The sequence below is a fragment of the Cyrtonyx montezumae genome, unplaced genomic scaffold (assembly GCF_038088225.1).
Source record: "Cyrtonyx montezumae isolate F1298 unplaced genomic scaffold, pur_monq_1.0 scaffold_3, whole genome shotgun sequence".
Lineage (NCBI taxonomy): Eukaryota > Metazoa > Chordata > Aves > Galliformes > Odontophoridae > Cyrtonyx > Cyrtonyx montezumae.
This window is the reverse complement of record NW_027072034.1, coordinates 29,877,959-29,896,247: the sequence shown is the minus strand read 5'-3', so window position 1 is coordinate 29,896,247 and position 18,289 is coordinate 29,877,959. Positions and strand designations below refer to the sequence as shown.

General features: G+C 40.2%; 1 protein-coding gene across 1 annotated transcript in view; it reads left to right on the top strand.

Annotated features, from left to right (window-relative positions):
• Nucleotides 1–18,289, top strand: part of RASA3 (RAS p21 protein activator 3) — a 127,220-nt gene that overhangs the window by 88,941 nt on the left and 19,990 nt on the right. Inside the window, exons 6-11 of the mRNA XM_065741091.1 lie at nt 4,437–4,517; nt 7,299–7,371; nt 11,430–11,509; nt 14,976–15,080; nt 15,606–15,762; nt 16,626–16,774. Coding sequence (XP_065597163.1) covers nt 4,437–4,517; nt 7,299–7,371; nt 11,430–11,509; nt 14,976–15,080; nt 15,606–15,762; nt 16,626–16,774 — 645 coding nt within the window. The remainder of the gene's footprint in view (nt 1–4,436; nt 4,518–7,298; nt 7,372–11,429; nt 11,510–14,975; nt 15,081–15,605; nt 15,763–16,625; nt 16,775–18,289) is intronic.

Here is an 18,289-nt window from a genome sequence, read left to right as displayed (position 1 = left end):
GCATGGATTATGTTCACTGATAGACTGTGTGGAAAAAGTATATTTCCTGCTGAGGAATCACAGTGAGAAAACAGTCTGATTTGAGATAAGGGAATGGGAATACTGTAGTGTTCCTCAGGTTGAAGCTGAGGGAAGAGCTGAGCTGACTAGGTAGACTGGAAGTCCCTTGTGGTGCTGTTTCCTGGGGAAGTGGTTTGATCTGGAAAGCTGTCTAAGTGCAGCTGTATCCCTTCTCATTCCTCTTCTCTGTGTCTGGCTTTGCATCAGTTGCACATCCTGATTCCCAAAGACACTGATGACACATGTGCATCCCTGACTAATCAGAAAGCCTATAATTTTCAAATAATTTCTGTGATTCCAAGAAAGGGGTGTGGAACTCCCACAGACTTGGACCGCTCTGCTGTTGCTTGCCGGTGTTAGGCCTGATCTTGCGGTATGATCATGTAGAGGCTCTCAGAGACTGCAGCCTTCAGCTCTTAGTTGGCAACCCAGAGGCAGGAATGCCTGAGCGTTCAGCTGTGAGTTTCTTAGTCTTTGATGAAAAATCTTCTCTTTTCTCAGAAACGTCTGCCCCTGCCTCTCTCTTGACTTCTATAATCATATAATTCAAAGGCAAGGGGACATGCTTATGATGTGTTTGGGTTTGAGGTTTTCTTTTACCCTCTGGGAATTTTCCAAAGCATATTTAGTCTTGTGAAGGTTTGGTCATGAACCACATTGAAAACTGAAATCTCTTGTTCCTTGAAACCTGTTAATTTTATAAACCACAAGTAAAATATAGCAGGCAGCTGCGTTAAGAGTTTTCCCATATGACCTGCCAGTAACCTTAGCCTAGCCCAAGCACACACTAGCTGCAGGGGATTGTTAACCATATCCCAGCTGGGCTCTATGCAACTAATGAGCAGAAACTACGAGTCGTATGGAAAAGGGTCCAGCAGCCACTGGGCATTTTTGCTCTGGGGGCTGATGAGTCAACTTGTAATTTGTGAATAAGCTTGATTGCCTAGACTTTTTTCAGTATCTTGGCACTTATATATTAAACTAGTTCTGCAGATGATTTGAGCTGTCATTTTTACTGTCTTTTTGCACTGCTTCCTGGTCTATCCACTGCTTTAGTAGAGAAAGTATTATACTTCTTTTTTTTTTTCCATGTAATTCAGGTATCAGTATTAATAATATGATGCCAGTGTGGGAGAATTGGAACTCTGTTTTATTTTGTCTGTGAGTAGCTGTCATTTTCTTCTAGCTTTTCTCATTCTTGTACATTAAAGCAAGTATTTTGGTAACAGATTGGGAGAGAAGGAATGTTAATTTACCTAACAACTTTCCCATGACTGAAGAAAACGGCCATAACAAAAGCAAGTGTAGAATTACAACTACTCGTTCCTTACAACTAATGAGAGCATGTTTGTGTTTTGCTGACTTTTATTGCCTTTCCTCACAGTATTTAGTAAGACATAAGAACCAAAATGAATTTTCTCCAGACGTGGCCTTCCTTCGTCAATGTCCTGTCTTCAGTCTTTTGCCTGCTTTCTCCAACATCCTTAAACAATAACTCTTTTTAAAATTACCTGGAAAGGCTTTGAATACCATTCATGTCAGCGTCTGTTTCCTGTTTTTCCACACTTTGTTTCTTTCAAGGTTGTTTTTGCTTTTCTTATTCCCACTGCACACAGAGAAACATTGTACTCTAAGTCATCGTGACTTCAAGAGAATATGTGTGTATTCTGATTTATTTGGTTGGTTGGTTTGGTTTCTTGGTGTTTTTTTTTTTCTCCAGAGAACACAAAAACCTACCCTACTGTTTTAAACACATCTCTGGTCTAACCTAGAGCTGTTTTTAGTATTTACTGCAGAATGATGTTTCAAATATGGCATGGTTGTTCCAGTGTTACACCCTTTTTGATCAGCAGTTTGTGCATTCCCAAGCAGGAGGAGGCCTCTGGACCGTTATACTTTCATAGCTCCCTGCAAACCTGCACTTCGTTATTTGTATAATCTCACTTTGAAGCCCTGTATTCTTTTGGCCTCTGTGACATCCTGTGACAATATGTTTCACAATCTCATTATGCATTGTGTGGAAAAAGAACTTCCTTTTATTTATTTTAAACCTGCTGCCTGCTCATTTCATTGTTTGCACCCTAATTCTTGTTTTGTGAGGAAATGTTCTTCACATCATTCATGATTTTATGAGCTGTTTATGAATGGATAACTTCTGTCTTCTGAGATTAGTCATATTAACGTGGAGAGCTCATGGAATCAGGAATCATTGTGTTGTTCTGCTTAGTTTTTGAGCACACCTGATTCAAGATGCCTGTGCCCAACGTGACTGTGTTCACTCTGACCAGCTAATGATGCTGCTTGTTAACCATGAGTGACAGCTGAAGTGATGATGTCAGAGTACCATCCACAAAAGCCATGAAGGTGTTTTCTAGGTGATGGTATGAGAGTAGAGTACGCTTGTGTGTATGGATAACTTTATGCTTTCCAGCATTCAAATGCATCTCTGATTTTACTGTGTAGTGCTCTATGTGTCCTCAAGTTTAGATCACGCTGCCTGGGATCCTTTTCTATTGTCCACATATTCTGAAAGGACTGCTTTTATAAAAACAGGAATCATTCTATCTCTGAACATGCTTTCATTGTGTAACTCAAATAACTCTTCCTGTATGGATGAGAGCTGGCTTGGAAACCATTCATGAACAGCAGAAAATTGGCTGACTGCTAGAAAGCCATTGAGCTAATGTTTCATTTCAAGGAATCCAAGGGCTGCCTTAAAGAAACAGTGGAAGGGGGTTTGGTTTTGATGCTGCCACATAGTGTGCAGTTCTGTTCACATATGAATGTGTCCAAACCATCCAGAAGACCAGCAGGCATGCTCACAGAGTGTTCCTGCTGTGAATACAGTGATGCTCGGATAAAGATTACTGGCAAAGAAGTGACCTCTCCTGCACTCACAAGAAAAATCCACCTGGACCTGACTCTTCTTAAAGACTTTCTGCTTGTAATTTTGGGTTTTCCACCTGTACTTCTTGCTACTCTGCTTGATGGCTGCAGTGTGGTGTTCCCTGTAAATGTTCATACTATTCATGCTTACCTTCTTTGAATTCAAAAAGTAACGTTTTCCTCTCAAATTGGAATACCTGGGGACTGTATTAAGCCAATTATTTAGCCTTTATCTTCTATCATAGGTCAGAGAATCCAACTGTAAATATAATGTACTACTTCCTCTGTCTGTGTGTGGCAACTTAAAGTGATCTTCAGGCTTTTTGTACTTGCTGTGTGAATTTATCTAGATTGGATTAGGGCAAAGCTTCCTCTGGTAAAAGTAGACGTCTGTACTGAATCCATCACTGCAGTCATCCCTTTATGCAGAGTAAGTAAAAGTTCTGTGGTTAAGCTGCCTATGAAGTCCACACCATATGTTACAAAATATTTCCTTTGTGGATAAAATTGTGGAACAGTGTTACTGAATTTTGTCTGCTGATATTTTTTTTAAATCAAAGTTGTTGTCATTGAAAGCAGTAAAACAGATCGTAGTTTTTTGCTGATTTTATTGTACGCATAAGTGTGCCAGGTATTTCACTCTTCAAGGGTAGTGCTACTCCTCTGGTTTAAGTAGAACCTGTTACAGGAGGGAGAGCCCTGACACTAACCTCTCTGCTTTTATTTTCAGTTTATGCTGCATTCTTCAACAGGTTTTAGCTTTATGGAATATTTTTTAATTGGTTTTGTGTGAGTATTTTTTTTTTCCAAAGAGATGTTGAAATCAGAGTGCAAAAGTGCAGGTTTCTCACCTTGGCTTGCAAGAGAAACCCATTTGTTCTGTTTTGTCCCTGCAGTGTCTGACTTCTTCAGTGGAAAGCTGCTGAATGTGTTTATTTTTTTCTATTTTGTTATTTAAAAGTTTAATGGATAAGACATGCTGTCTCTGGGGCTACAGTTAACACAGCCTGTGCCGGATCTTGTCCAAAGAGTGGAGGCCTTTGTGGATGTGATTCTGATAAATTATTTGACTACTACAGGGATATGTGTGTGATTTTTCTTTTTAATCCTTTGTTACAGAAATAAATTCTGGCTATTACTGTTTCTTGTGAATAAATTGCTAGAGAATTTCCAAGTGTTGACAGTTCCCATCTTGACAGCATACTCTTTTTTTTCATGAACCTTAAGCTGTTCTACTTGAACAGTAAAGAGTCCTTCATGTTAAGGTTTCTTTGTAATTTAGTATTATCCATGTTAAAGTTACTATTTAAGACCAAAATGTGTTCTCAAGTTTTAGGTATAAATTAGAGGCTTGTGTTTAGCTACATTTCAATTATTTAGTAAAAGATATTGTGAAAATGGATCAGGATAAACATGAATTGCTTTTATTTTCATTCCAGTCTCCTGTTTTATTGATCTGTTTGTCTGCATTTTTTGTCTTCTTTTTACAGAGTTCTAGAATGCCAAGGTCTGCCCATTGTGAATGGGCAATGTGATCCCTATGCCACCGTTACTTTAGCAGGACCCTCCAGGCAAGTATTGCTCATACAGAAACTTCCATTTCATAAGGATATTTTCTGTTCCCTTTGTCTAGAAATCTCTGTTCTCAGGTGGACAGAATGTTTAGACAACACTGAAATCAAGCATTTGTGTGTATATGTATGAACTACTAAGGAATACTCGAGTAAGTAATTTGAGGCTTACTTGAGTTTTGTTTTACGTAAAGGTCTGAATAATCTCTGAACAATTTGAATATATTGGAGTATGTAGTTTGTGGTTACGTTTAATTATGCATCTTCTCAGCTCACAGTCGGAGGCCATTTTTTTAACAAATTTATTGCCTGATTTTGAGCAAGAAGAGAAGAGAAAGCTGAATACATCAACATCTTGCAGAACATGCACATTTGTATGTGAATATTTAGGGTATTTTATGCTCTTGGGGTGTGGCAAATTACAGTTTATGTAGAAAACCCTAAGTAGCTCAGTCCTGTAATTTGATATGTGTGGATACAATAGCACGGATAAAATTTTAGATTCTGCATATTATTATTCAGTTTAAATACTGGATTCAGTTTTCCTGTTCTTTTACAGAATTCCTCATGCTGTTGGATGTCACAGTTTTGTATCTGTTTGTTTAGAGAGTCACCTTTAATGTCTGTGAAATATTAGAAAAAAATCACAGCTCTCCTCTGAACTTAAAGATTTGGCATATATGCATATATATATTTTTACAATAATGTATTAAAATCAACGTAAGTGATACGCATTCTTAACAAATGCCTTACATGCAGAAGAGGCTTTGAGGCTGGTCTGTATTCCTCGTTTTTCCTTGGTGTCCTATGTCATGTATTTTAATGAGCCATGTATTTGATGTACACTTTGACTCTTTAAGGATATAATTTGTTTCGGATGGCACTGGGTGCTAATACTGAAATCATGTGGAGATCTCTTGAATAACTGTAGTATCTCTTGAATAACTGTAGTATCTTTGAATGTCCAAACTTGCCTCTCTTCCTCTGCTCCCCCTCCCCTGCCAGTCTGGATAACATACAACAGCCGATAACATATTTCGCTTTAGAATAAGGAGCACAGCTCCATCTTGTTCCTATCTGTTTTTGTTTCATTTTCTGCTGGGGAGAGAAGGCTTGCCTCCTATCTTCAGCAAGCAGCATACAGCTTATTCCTCTCCAGTGCTTTAATTGCCCAATAATTGTGCCTGCCTTAATCGTCCCCCGTTCTACATCCTGCTTCCCAGTCCCCTCCCTGATGGGCTTATCAGTAAAGAGGTTGATTGGCAAGTGTGACTGATGAGATGGGATAGGCAATCAGCCCCATGTCCTGCAGGCGATTAGTCTCTTATCTCTCATCTCCTCCTAGGAACAGTGAGGTATTTTTAATCTGTGTATCATTCTCTTCTCTGGCTTTTTTGCTCCCTCCCCTTTTAGGAGAGGGAGAGCTGCTTTTGCCTACTGTATTTTATGCAGTACCAAGCATTAAAACATCAGCAAATGCACTGTTGTTTATTCTGTAGTTTGTACTTACAGAGCCGACAGATCTCTCAGCTGGAACTGGTTCTGGGAAAGCATTGTATACATGTGGGCTGGACCTTTCAAATCTCGCCAGAAATGTGTATTGGCACTAGAAATTTAACCCAGCTTTGCTTGCCCACTGTATGTGTATACGTCCAGTTATTAAAAACTGTTACAAGCTTCCTAAGCAGCTTTGCTGCACGAGAAATGAGGGATAGATTCTGGAATAAAATGATTAGTAGGTCAGTTCTCCACTTGGTTGGTGCAGATCTCCATCTGTGTCTGTTTTATCTGTGCCTTGTTGTCACTGGAGAGCTTTAGGGGAAGATGTGACACAGGGCAATAAAGTTTCTCGCTTGCATGTAGCTAGAACTAATTAAGTATAGGTTTGTAACATTTGGTAATTATCAGACAGCCATTGACTGGCTGATGTGGGATACACTGACTGTTTCTAGCCCATTACCAACCAGATAGATGTTCATATTCTAAAATGCAGATACAGGTGGATGATGCTGCCTAGAGACAAATGAATGAGCTGTGTTAAACTTTGCCAGGCCTATGGTTTGACCCAGTGGTTTGAGGGAGGTTTGCCATGAATTGTTCCTACTCAGTAGTAGAAATTAGAGACTTTGCGCAGCACTGCTTACTGTAATTCAACAACATACCATTTACTAGGGGCTGTTGTGGCTGCAGGGAAGAGAGTGGCATATACCAATTAGAATCTGACTTTTCAAGTTTAAAAAAGTCAGGCTTTAAAAAGAAGCCTGAAGACCTTCTGTGCTCTGCTGTTCCTTTGAAAAACTTCTTCATTCTTGCAAGAAAATGGTTTTTCGATTGTTTAACACCCCTGTAAAGCATTCACTGATTCCTCAGGCTAAGGTTATAAAACACAGAAATGTTGATATCAGTCCTCCTGACTCCTGTGCTCTTAGGGTATGAGAAATTCTTGAGTTGACTCTCCCCTCAAATATTGCTGTTCAAAGCTCCATTCCTGCAAGTCTTTTTGTTCAGATGTAATGTGCTGCTGGATCAAGAAAGTAGGATCATTGGGGTTCAAGGACTCAGTTTAAGAAAAGATAGCAAACTGTAATTACTGCCACTTGAGAGAAATAGGCTGCAGTGAATCCTCTCTTAAACATGTGGATGTTTGTATGCCTTACTGTGCTGGAGCCATGTGGCCCGCCAGTTTTACCAAATGAGTGACCATTTGTTTCTCAGTGGCTCTGTTCTAAGATCACACTTCTGCTGATGTTTTCTTACACTTTTTTTCTTTTCTTTATTCAGGTCGGAAGCCAAAAAGACTAAAGTCAAAAAGAAGACCAACAATCCACATTTTGATGAAGTGTTTTATTTTGAGGTTGGTATTTCAAAGGAATGGGTGATAAGCTGAAACACTATACTCTAGATAGTTGGCACAGCATCCTGCTCCATGTTGTGCCAGCTGTCCTCTTTGAAGGCTGTTTCAAAGCAAAGTGCAGGGGAAAGAAGTATCCAGGGTCAGACTAGATGTCTGCTGAGGCAGCAGTATGTTGCTCAGGTGATCTGAAGGAGAAGCTTCAAGTTGGGCACTTCTGAGTAACAGGCTTTATTCAATCCAGGTATAACTCAACCCAGATGAGTTTTGAGAGAGTTAAGAACGGGCTTTTATACATGTATATTTTTTTTAGCTTGTGGTTTTACAGCAGCTCCACCCTTCTCCAGTCAATGGGAGGAAGGTTGTCTCAGAGGAGCAGTGAAAACCATAGCGGAAAGATACTTTTTAAAAAGTATGTTTCAGCAGTCTACCAGTCTACTGTAATACTAACATATGGAGCCTCTACAACTTTGTCTAATGCAGCACATTTTCAACAAGTCCAGTTAAGATAAATTATAACTCCTAAAAAAAGTGCTGGTTTTGGTTCTTTTTTGGCATAAGTAGCAGTATTTGTAATGTATCCTTATGTATACGTGCATGTGTTTATAATATGGATGCCTCTTGAAACTTTTTGTTCTGTCTAAAGTATGTGACTCTTTCTCTTTTATTTTTCCCTTGGACATTTTAGACTTGATCTACAATTAATTGTTCTATTTCAGTAGATACTTCAAAAACCTATCTGGTGTAATTTAATCAGTGAAAAGCCAAAATAACGTGGCGTAGTTGGCATAATAGTGGAAAGCCCTGTTTATTCCTATGTCTTGCTTCACCCAGGTGGCATCTGCATCAGAAGCTGCTGGCATAGGAATGGTACTAGGGATGTGATTCTGAGGATTAGTCCTGGGGTACAGGCAGCCATGTTAGAGAGGAGATGTGAGGAGAAAGGAACCAGACAAGCACATCATGCAGGTACAAAGTGCAGTGCCTGTGATGGGCCTTACTGCTGCTATCCACCCACTCTGCACACTACTGTCTTTGCTTAGAAGCTGACAGTTGTACCAGCTGATCTAAAGTCAGTCATACCAACAGCAGTGTGCTCTTGTTGATGTATTTGAGGAACAGATACTCAAGTTCTTTATTGGCACTTTCTTGCTGCCCAAATGAGTGGAAGCCCTGAGACTTGGTCAGGATAATCTTTCCTTCAATAATCCATCAAATCTCTTCCTAGGGTGTAAGTTCACTGCAGCCTTACCTTTGGCTAGCACTGAGCCCTTTTGGGGGTGACCTAACTCGTGACTGTGCAGGTACTGCACTGAGTGGGGAGGAGAGATCCCATGGTATTGAATACTGAAACTGCACTGTGGTGTCTGTATTCAGGATTTCAGTCTGTCACCTGTCCCAGAGCTGCAGCCTTTGGCACTGAAACAGGAGTAATGTTCTGTGTTAATAAACTAGAATGGGCTTCCTAATTCTTAACATAGGCAGTTCTGGAGGAGTCTGACAGTGAGAGCTTTTTAATGAGCCTGATCAAGGAATTCAACTTTTACACCACAAAACTTTGCCTGTCTGATTCCTCTGCCCGCTGTGTGCTGCAGAAACAGCGAACATTTGGCGTTTAAACACTGAACTTGACAGGTGGTGCCAAATGAGGAAAGAGAGGAGCAGAAAGCACCTTCCAACTGGAGCTGTGGAAGGGGGCTGGTGGCTTGCTTTGCTTGCATTTATGCTAAAAGCTGAGTATCTTGCAATATCTGCAAAAGCAAAACTTGAACTGGAACCCATACCCTCACTCTTCTGCTAACTCAGAGCAAAGGGTTTTCTGTGTGGGTAAGGACAATGCTTGGACAATGTCTGAATCAGACAGAATAAACATACCCTCAGAGCTGACAGAGCCATCATAAATTTATGTCATTTTGAGTAGTTAGTATATACCAGGCTAAATGTCTCCAAGGAACAAGGTTCAGTAGCACTGCTAGGACAGGGAAATGCATTCACTAATGAGACGTGGGCAGACCTGTAGCTAACCTGATTCCTGTGGAGCTGCACAGATTCATGCTGTTGACAGACGTATCATTTATTGCTTCCGAACAGTTTCATCAGCTTTCCTGCAGTCTGCTAGCACAGCAATTGGCCGTGGCTCTAAGGAAGAAGAAAATCTGTGAAAGTCAGTGAAGACATGTTCCTTTCTGCAGCAAAATAGATTTAATTAGATAAATGGAAAAGAGCTTATCATTGGTTTGGAAGATCTAAGGGCTTACTTAAGGTTGCTGTGAGTGAAACTTGCACCTGATGGTTTGGAACCATTTTCACCACCACTTCAGCTGCAACAGTGAAGGGGCTTAGAGTTCTGTATACAGCTACAGGGAAATCTCCCACTCATGAAGGAGGTAGTGCTGGGAGCCTGTTAGTAAACATGATTCTGCTGAAAGAAATGAGAAGCTGATAAACAGCTTGTCAACTTGCAGTCTGGGCTGAAATTTCCCTAATATGTAATTCCATCCTTGAAACTGATGGACTTCATGGGGCTCTCTTTTTAGCATTTCAATTAATCTGCATACTGAGCAGTCATGCAGATGAACAGAGGGACCTCATGCATGCAGACTTCAGCAAAGCTTCTTAGAAAAGTGTTTACTTGAAAGGAGTTTGCCATAAGCAACATCTCTGCTGTTACTTTTTGTTATTCAGGTCTGAACAGGTTATAAAACAGTACAGATCTTATTCAGAGCAACACCATTAGCTTCACAATGCTAACGGAATACACATAATTTTCAGTTTTGTAGGATGACTTTTGGAAGCCACAGTGAAGACGGTTCCAAGGACAGAGGGAGAAAATTTGTTCTGAGCTGCTGACATTGTAGGGTGCATTTAAATCATCATGATCCTGGGCTTGCAGGTGCATTTCATTTGGTTATGGACTAAAGCATTTGGTCTCCAGTGCTGCTACAGTACCTTTGGGTTTATGTGTATCACCTTGAAGATGGAGCCCCCTCTTAAGCACACGAAAGACTGTTGGGTGTCCAGTCTGAAAACTCTTTCTCCTTTCCCTCTGTGCAGCTACATATTTGACTCTCTTGTTTGTTCTGTCTGCATCTGAAGTAACAAGAAGTCAAGTTTACAATAAAAAACAGTTTTTGTGAGTGGGAAGCATTAAGCCGCACAAGCATTTAAACATACAATAAAGCTGAGCTTCTGTGTGCAGCCAAGAACTAAACCCACACATCATATGCACTTGTGTTTGATCAGTTCCTGCTGTGGTTTCGGCTGGGTGGGGTAGCCTTTTTCTCAAGTTTCTGACACACTATGAAAAAAACAAAAATATCAAAGGCTTTTTTAGATCACACTAGAAAAGAAATTTTAAGAAATGTTTGTACAGAAGCTTTCTTTTGCTAATGCTCTACCCTTGCAGCTTATCTTCCCATTCTTTTCTACCCATGCTTTCCTCTATCAGCATTACAAATGTGATTGCTGAACTGTGCACCTGGTTCTAAATTCTGACATGCATAGCACAGTGTAGCGTCGCTTGGACAATTGATCTGCTCGGTACATTTTGTGGGGGTGTGATAAATCGAGTTCCAGGATATCTTGACAGGCTGAACTTCCCAGTTTTAATTGCATCCATTGTAAAATGTTTTTAATGGTGGTTTTGCTTTTCACCTCTCTCCTCTTCAGAATGCCTCAGGCATCCGTTGTACAGCTGTACTTAAGACATGAGTATTAATTGCCCTTTTATTTCCCTTGATGGATTGTAAAAGTGGTATTCATTTGCATGATTTTTTTCTTTTGACAATGTAAAATCAAAGTACTGCAGTAATATTAAAGACATCCTTTCTCTAGTAAAGAAAGTGTGCAGTATTTAGTTACCCTTGAGTAAGATTCTTACAGCATCTGTATAGTGAGGAATCTGTGGTCAACAAGTTTATTGCCATGCTTGAATGTTTTCAGAATCAGGGATTAATTTACTGCTGATAGTCAAAGGCCACAGTCTTCCAGAGCTTTGTAGAAGTAATGCAGAAATGCTTTTGTATCAGTTTAATTTGTTAAAGATTCCTCCTTTTTATTAGGTTACAAGACCGAGTAGCTACAACAAGAAGTCCCAGTTTGATATTGAAGATGTTGATGAAGTTGACAAGATGGAGATTAGGTAATACAAAATTCTTTCTACTAATATTCTTCCAAAGTTGTATACTTCGTAGTAGACTGTTCTTTCAGAATGGCAAGCATAATTTCATTGTTGGTGGCTCAAGGAGGGTTCTTTGTCACTGTGTCTGTTCCTTTACCTGCATGATCCTGTAGATCCTATATGAATTTGTGACAGTTCTGCTGCGGGAGACATCCTCATTATTTTCCTCAGTGTCCTTTCTCTGTGTGTATAATGTGCATGCATGTATGCTAATGTGCATTTATCATGAAATGCAGCCTTTTATGGATGGTCTCCCCTTTCAACCTTCCCTCCCCCAGTTTCCCAAGAGAACCCAAGAGTGTTGTGATGCTCTTTGTTAAAGGATCTGTTTTCTTTTGTCACTTAATTTTAGCAACCCAGATAAGGTCCTCCTTCACTGAAAGGAAACTCTTAAGCTGAAATTTTCTCTGGGTCTGAGGCAGTTTCTCTTCTCTTTTTCCTGCCAGAATGTAACCCCTTCTTGTGAGGCTGGGTATGATCCATTGCACAGGAAAGAAGTAACTCTGATTTCAAAAACAAAACAACCCCACCCACCCACTTGTGCTATTTTAAAACTTGCAGAGGCCTGTCAACAGTGTCTGTGGGGATGGGTGAACAGTTAGAGTGGGGAGGAAGCAGTAGAGGTTGCAAAGCCTTGAGGTATCTCATGTGTGAGGTACTGTTATGTGTGTGAAACAAAGATTTAGTCCATCTGGTGATCTGGATGCACAGTAGGTGAAAACTGCTGTGTCCACATACCCACGGTGTGTGATATTTCATAGGTTCATAGGTTCATAGGTACATTAGGTTGGAAAGGACTGTAGGATTTAGAGAAAGAAAAGTTGAGGAAGAAAGGTGGCATCCCTTCCACTCCTTCCTCTCCAGGTGTTCCCACTGGAAAGGCACTGAGGACTTCTCTCTCAAAACATTCTCTAGTCACTTCAGAAGCACAACTAGCAGCAAGGAAAATAGAGGGGACCAGGCAAGGGTAATAGTACTTATTCCCACCAGTCAAGATTTGTTTATGTTAATAAATGGATGAGGGCTGCTGCCATGGAATATCAGGGTCCAATCTGGGTCATGTTACCCTCTACTTTGCCTGTCAGCTGCTGCTTCATGTAGCCCGTTACTGCAGTATCATGGCATTGCATGACCATCAGTAGCCTTGTGCTTGCCAGGACTCTGTGAGACAAGAAAGGAAGATTATTTGTATGCAAGAGACACAAGGGATGTAGATGAGTTTCAAAAAAGTCTTGCATTCCTTAACAACAACACATCACAATGTGATGTGAAAAACTTGTAAAATAGTTGGGAAAAAATTAAGCACTTAAATAATAAGTGAAAATAGATAAAGGATTGGTTTTGGCTGGGTAAACTCTTTGCTCAGTTTGTCCCATATAGGACAGAGTGTTTTTGTTTCCATCTCGGGTTCTCCTCCCACCCCCTTCACTTCCTTTGCTCTGTTTTCTCAGAGTTAGATTGCCCCCGTGCCCTCTGGATGGATCATACAATTAATGGGTTTGGGGGTTTGTTTTCTTTTCCTCTCCTGAGAAAATACCATTCCACAGGGTACAGAAGCAACTCAGTCTCTCATGGTTTTTCCCTAAAGCTATGAAAGTTTCTCTATTTGAGTGGGTGTAGGAAGTTGCAGGCAGAGCATATCAGCACTGAAGGACCAGATGTTCTGGTGACATTCATTGTTTCTCCTCCTCCTCTCTGTTGTTCTTTTTCTCTCTGTGACCAGTGTCTGACCATTTTAGAATAACACTTATCTTACTTTTGCCTTTTAAAAAGATTGGGAAGCAGTAATCTTTTAGACTCTGGGGTCTTGTGTATAATATTTTTATTTTTTATGCTTTAAGCACACGAAGCAATAATGTCAGAATTTGCATGTTTGCTTTGCTTATTGTACAGTTTGAGATCTACCTTGAGTTTGAGTTCCTCTCCTGAAGAGCCATTTTACTGATTCTTTTTTTATATAACTTAAGTTGCTGTAGGGCACACCCTCGGGAAGTGTGTGAGGCTGTGTGTTTAAAAGTGTTATTGCCAGTGAGCATGAGAAGGCATTTGTATATAGAAGCCATTAGCCTGTAAATACTTCATAAGTGCAAAGTTGGACTATGTGTAAATAACCTCAAAAGATTCATGCCCTCCTGAAGCTGCATTTAGCCATTTGAATTAGTTTCTAAGACAGTAATCAACTGAATATGGAGAAAAAATAGAGAAGGTAGAATTTTCAAAGACTTTTTTCTGTTGGGTCATTTTTGCTCTACAGAAACATATTGTTAAAATATTAGAGTTTGAAGAACTTAAACCAGCAGGCACTTAACATGAGCTTCTATCTTGTCTGGCATATGAAACTTGATGCATGAGACAGTGGTGAGAGATCCAAGGCTCAGGGGATTTATAAGTGACATGCACTTGCATAAGGTAGGATAAACCTCTAGCAGAACTATCAGTCCTCATTCCTTGACAGCCTACTGTGTCTTGCTTGAGGCTAGGAAGGTGGTGTAAATATGTCCACAATCAGATGACTTTGCACCTTATGCAGATTGCAGTTACAGTTCTAAAAATCTTAATTATTCAAAAACCTGTATTTTTCACTGTACAGCCTTTTTACCCCAGTGTTGAAGGCACATTCACTTAGCTGAGAAATTCTTAGCTGTGCTTCTTTTAAAATAAAAGTGCCTCTCAGAGGAAGCCGTAAAGTATTTACAGAAACATCTGTTCTGGAGTTTTAAACCCTTGCTCTGAGGTGGGTATTGTAGCATTTATCCTCAAATGCCAGGTTAGACACCAGTACTTCTACTTCGAATCTGAGAGCAATTGTTTTACATCCTGAATGTTAAAGAGCACATAAAAGGCAAGGAAGCATCATCTAACAGAACTTCCATGTATGAGGGACTAAGTGACAGAAATTGCATGGATTACAGATAATACACACATGATACTGTGTGATAGAACAATCTTAATATCTGTACAGAACAACTTTAGGTGCAAGAAATTAGTAAGCATGACATGGTAAATCTTCCCAGAAGATAGAGGCTGTGTAGAAATTCCGCCTCAGGCTTTAAACTGCCTCTTAGACTGCTGGTAGATCCAAATTAGTCTGAGGCTGAAGGTCTCTGCACTTTTTCGCCATTGTATTCATTTTATCTGTATTTTTTCCTTTATCTGGGACATACAGAGAGCCCCTGGATCTTTATCAATATGGACTGTGGAAGCAATACAGATGAGGAAAAGGTATTCTAGATGATTTTTCACTGTTTCATGGAGATGAGGTGTAAGGCTTCAGAAGTCTAACTTTGCCTCTTAACTGTTTGAAAGCGAATATTGTACAGTTTTGGAACTTTCTAGCTCCTGGGCTTGAGGGGAAAAACAATAAAATTGAAACCAAAGTTTTATTTATTCATTATGAATCTTTTAAAATTACTTGTTTTTATTACAGAGTTGATCTCTGGAATGCCAGTAACTTGAAGTTTGGAGATGAGTTTCTAGGAGAACTGAGACTTCCTTTGAAATTTCTCCGACAGTCTAGTTCTTATGAAGCATGGTACTTGACATTTTTCTTTTGGAGTATAAGTAGAAACATATGTTTGCTGTGAAGTCTTTGAATAATTACTGTGATAAAGTTTAAATTGATTTAATTTGTATCTTTTTTTTTGTAAGTAAGCCAAAATAATCTTAGCAAATGTAAGAACAAGAAGTTTTGATAATATCATTAGAGAATCAAAGATTCTGCCTTTGTGTTGCATGTGGGAATTTTAATACATTGAGTTTATAATGTTATTTACTGCATTTCAATAGCAATGCCATAATTATATGAAAATGTGTTTTTTTATGTTACATCAACATAAATTTTGATCATCAGAACTTTCCATGTTGAAGTTGGCATAAAATACACTAGCAAATGATTAAAAATTCTTATTCAGAACTCTCAAGAAATTTTATAAGAAATTTAATAATAAAGATTATTTGCATCTTTTATCTATAGATTTTGTAAGTGATTATGTATAGCCTGAGATAATCTTGTTTCAGCACAAACTTTATCTTTTTTTTTTTTTTTTTTGCATTTCAGGTATTTCCTGCAGCCCAGAGACAATGGTAACAAGTCACTGAAACCTGATGACCTTGGTTCCTTAAGGTTAAATGTGGTTTACACTGAGGACCATGTTTTTTCCTCAGACTATTACAGTCCACTTAGAGACCTCCTGCTCAAATCTGCAGATGTTGAGGTGATTTGCTTGTGCTGTTTGTTGTTTACCTGTAATTCGTCCTCACAGGGGCCTCCCTGAGTGTTAGATACAAACATGGTAGCGCAGCACCATAATTGTATAAATACCAGAGTCTTCAGCTTCTTCCGTCTTACACCCAAGGATCCTGTTAATCTCTGCATATCCTTCATGTTTGTTTTCCGTCCTTACAGAAAAGATCTTTATCTGCATATAGTATGATGGGTGGAGGCACACCCAGGAACACCAGTGGTTTTAACAGCAGCATATTCTCTGTGGCTTTCTAATTTTATGTGTGAAAATGCAAAGTAAACTTCGGTTTGACCAATTGGTTTTCTTTTATTGGAGAGGAACAAGTTTGCTTTGATAATTTAAAAACAAAACAAAACGAGAAAACAAAACAACCTCAAATGGAGAGCCAACTCTGAAACGTCAGAAGTATGGACTACATCTGCCATTGTGAATAGTTTTAGCATTTGCCTCGTGTCTGGGATTTGAGAGTTGCTTTTTCAGCTCAAGGGCTGGTTTCTGTTGTTACTGTAGTCCGAAAATGAGAAGGCTTGTAGTTCATCTTCTTCAATTGCTTCCCAGGCAACAATCATATTCAGTGAAAAATCAGCTGTTAAAAATGCATGAAAAAGACTGCACTGCAATAGTTTTTAAATTGCTGCCCTCTTCTGATCAAAACTTAAAGCCAACAAAAACTGAAATGTGAGGCCAAACCATGTTATACTTAGGCATGTTTAGGTAACTGACCACTGCAATTGTTATGTGGGTTTATGCACTAAGGATCTAAGGGGAAGAAAAAGAAATGATGCTTGTCCTATAAAGATCTCTGAAAGTTTTTATTTCTTTTCACTCTTCAGCCTGTCTCAGCATCAGCTGCACACATTTTGGGTGAAGTTTGCAGAGAAAAACAGGAAGCAGCCATACCTCTTGTCAGGCTGTTCTTACACTATGGCAGAATTGTGCCTTTCATAAGTGCCATTGCAAGTGCTGAAGTGAAGAGAACCCAGTAAGTACCAACAAACTAATTGCTAGCAAAGTCTGTGTTGGCTTGTGTTAGGATCCTACACTCAGTTTCTGAAGCTAAATGCAATTTCGAAAGAAACTATTGAAGTTGCTCGTTTTCCTCCCAGCTAAGATAGAAAGCCATTGTACAGCAGGCAGACTATGACTTAGCTGCTGTTACAGAAACATGGTGGTATTGCTCCCATGTCTGGAGTGTGGAATGGATGGCTATTAGCTCTTTAGAAGGGGTAGGCAAGAAAGGATGAGTGGTATGACTCTGTATGTTAGAGAGTGTTTTGACGTTGTTGAGTCTGGGGCTGGGAATAAGGTTGAATCTCTATGGGTGAGGACCAGAGGGAGAGCCAACAAAATGGGCATCCTGAAGGAGGTCTGTTACAGACAACCTAACCAGGATGAAGAGACAGATGAGATGTTCTGAGAACAGCTGGTAGAAGTTGAACTGTCACCAGCCCTTGTTCTCATGAGGGACTTCAGACCAGTTATCCTCAGGGTGCCCTACCCACTGACCTGGAAGTCTCAAATGGGGAGCAGAGTAAACCTCCCCATGACTCAGGTGGAAGCAGTTAGAGACCTGCTACTCCATCTGGACTGACAAATCCATGGGGCCAAAAGGAATCGACCCAAGGGTGCTGAGGGAGCTGATAGAGGTGGTAGCCAAGCCACTTTCCATCATCTGTTGGTGTTCCTGGTCAATCGGTCCTAGGGGATTAGAGGTTTGCTAATGTGACAACCATCTGCAAGTGCTGTTGTAAGGAAGATCCAGAGAACTACAGGCCTGGCAGCCTCACCTCTGTGCCAAGTAAGATTATGGAGCAGATAATCTTGAGAGAGATCACACAGCATGTGCAGGATTAGGCCTAGCATACATGGGTTCATGACTAACACGATCTTGTTCTATGATCAAGTGACCCAGCTGATGGCTGAGGGAAAGGCTGTTAAAATAGTCTGCCTAGACTTTAGCAAAGCCTTTGACACTGTCTCCCACAGTATTCTTGGGAAACTGTCAGCCTGTGGATAGATAACGCTCTTTGCTGGGTAAAGAACTGGCTGGTTGGCCGGGCTCAGAGGTTGTTGGTGAATGGAGTTAAATCCAGCTGGCGACTGGTCACAAGTTCCCCAGGTATCAGTACTGGGGACTGTTATTTCAGTATCTTTACTGATGATCTGGAGAAGGCTGTTGAGTACATCCTCAGTGAGTTTGTAGATGACACCAAGGTGGGAGGAAGTGTTGATCTGCCTGGGGTTAGAAAGGCTCTACAGAGGGATCTGGACAGGCTGGACAGCTGGGCTAAGGCCAGTGGGATGACATTAAACAAGACTAAGTGCTGGGTCCTGCACTTTGGCCACAACAATATCAGGCAACGCTATAGGCTTGGGGTAGAGTGGCTGGAAGACTGTGTAAAGGAAGTGGACCTGGGGGTATTGGTTGACGCTTGGCTGAACTTGAGCCAGCAGTGTACCCTGGTGACCAAGACCAATGGTATGCTGGCTTGTATCA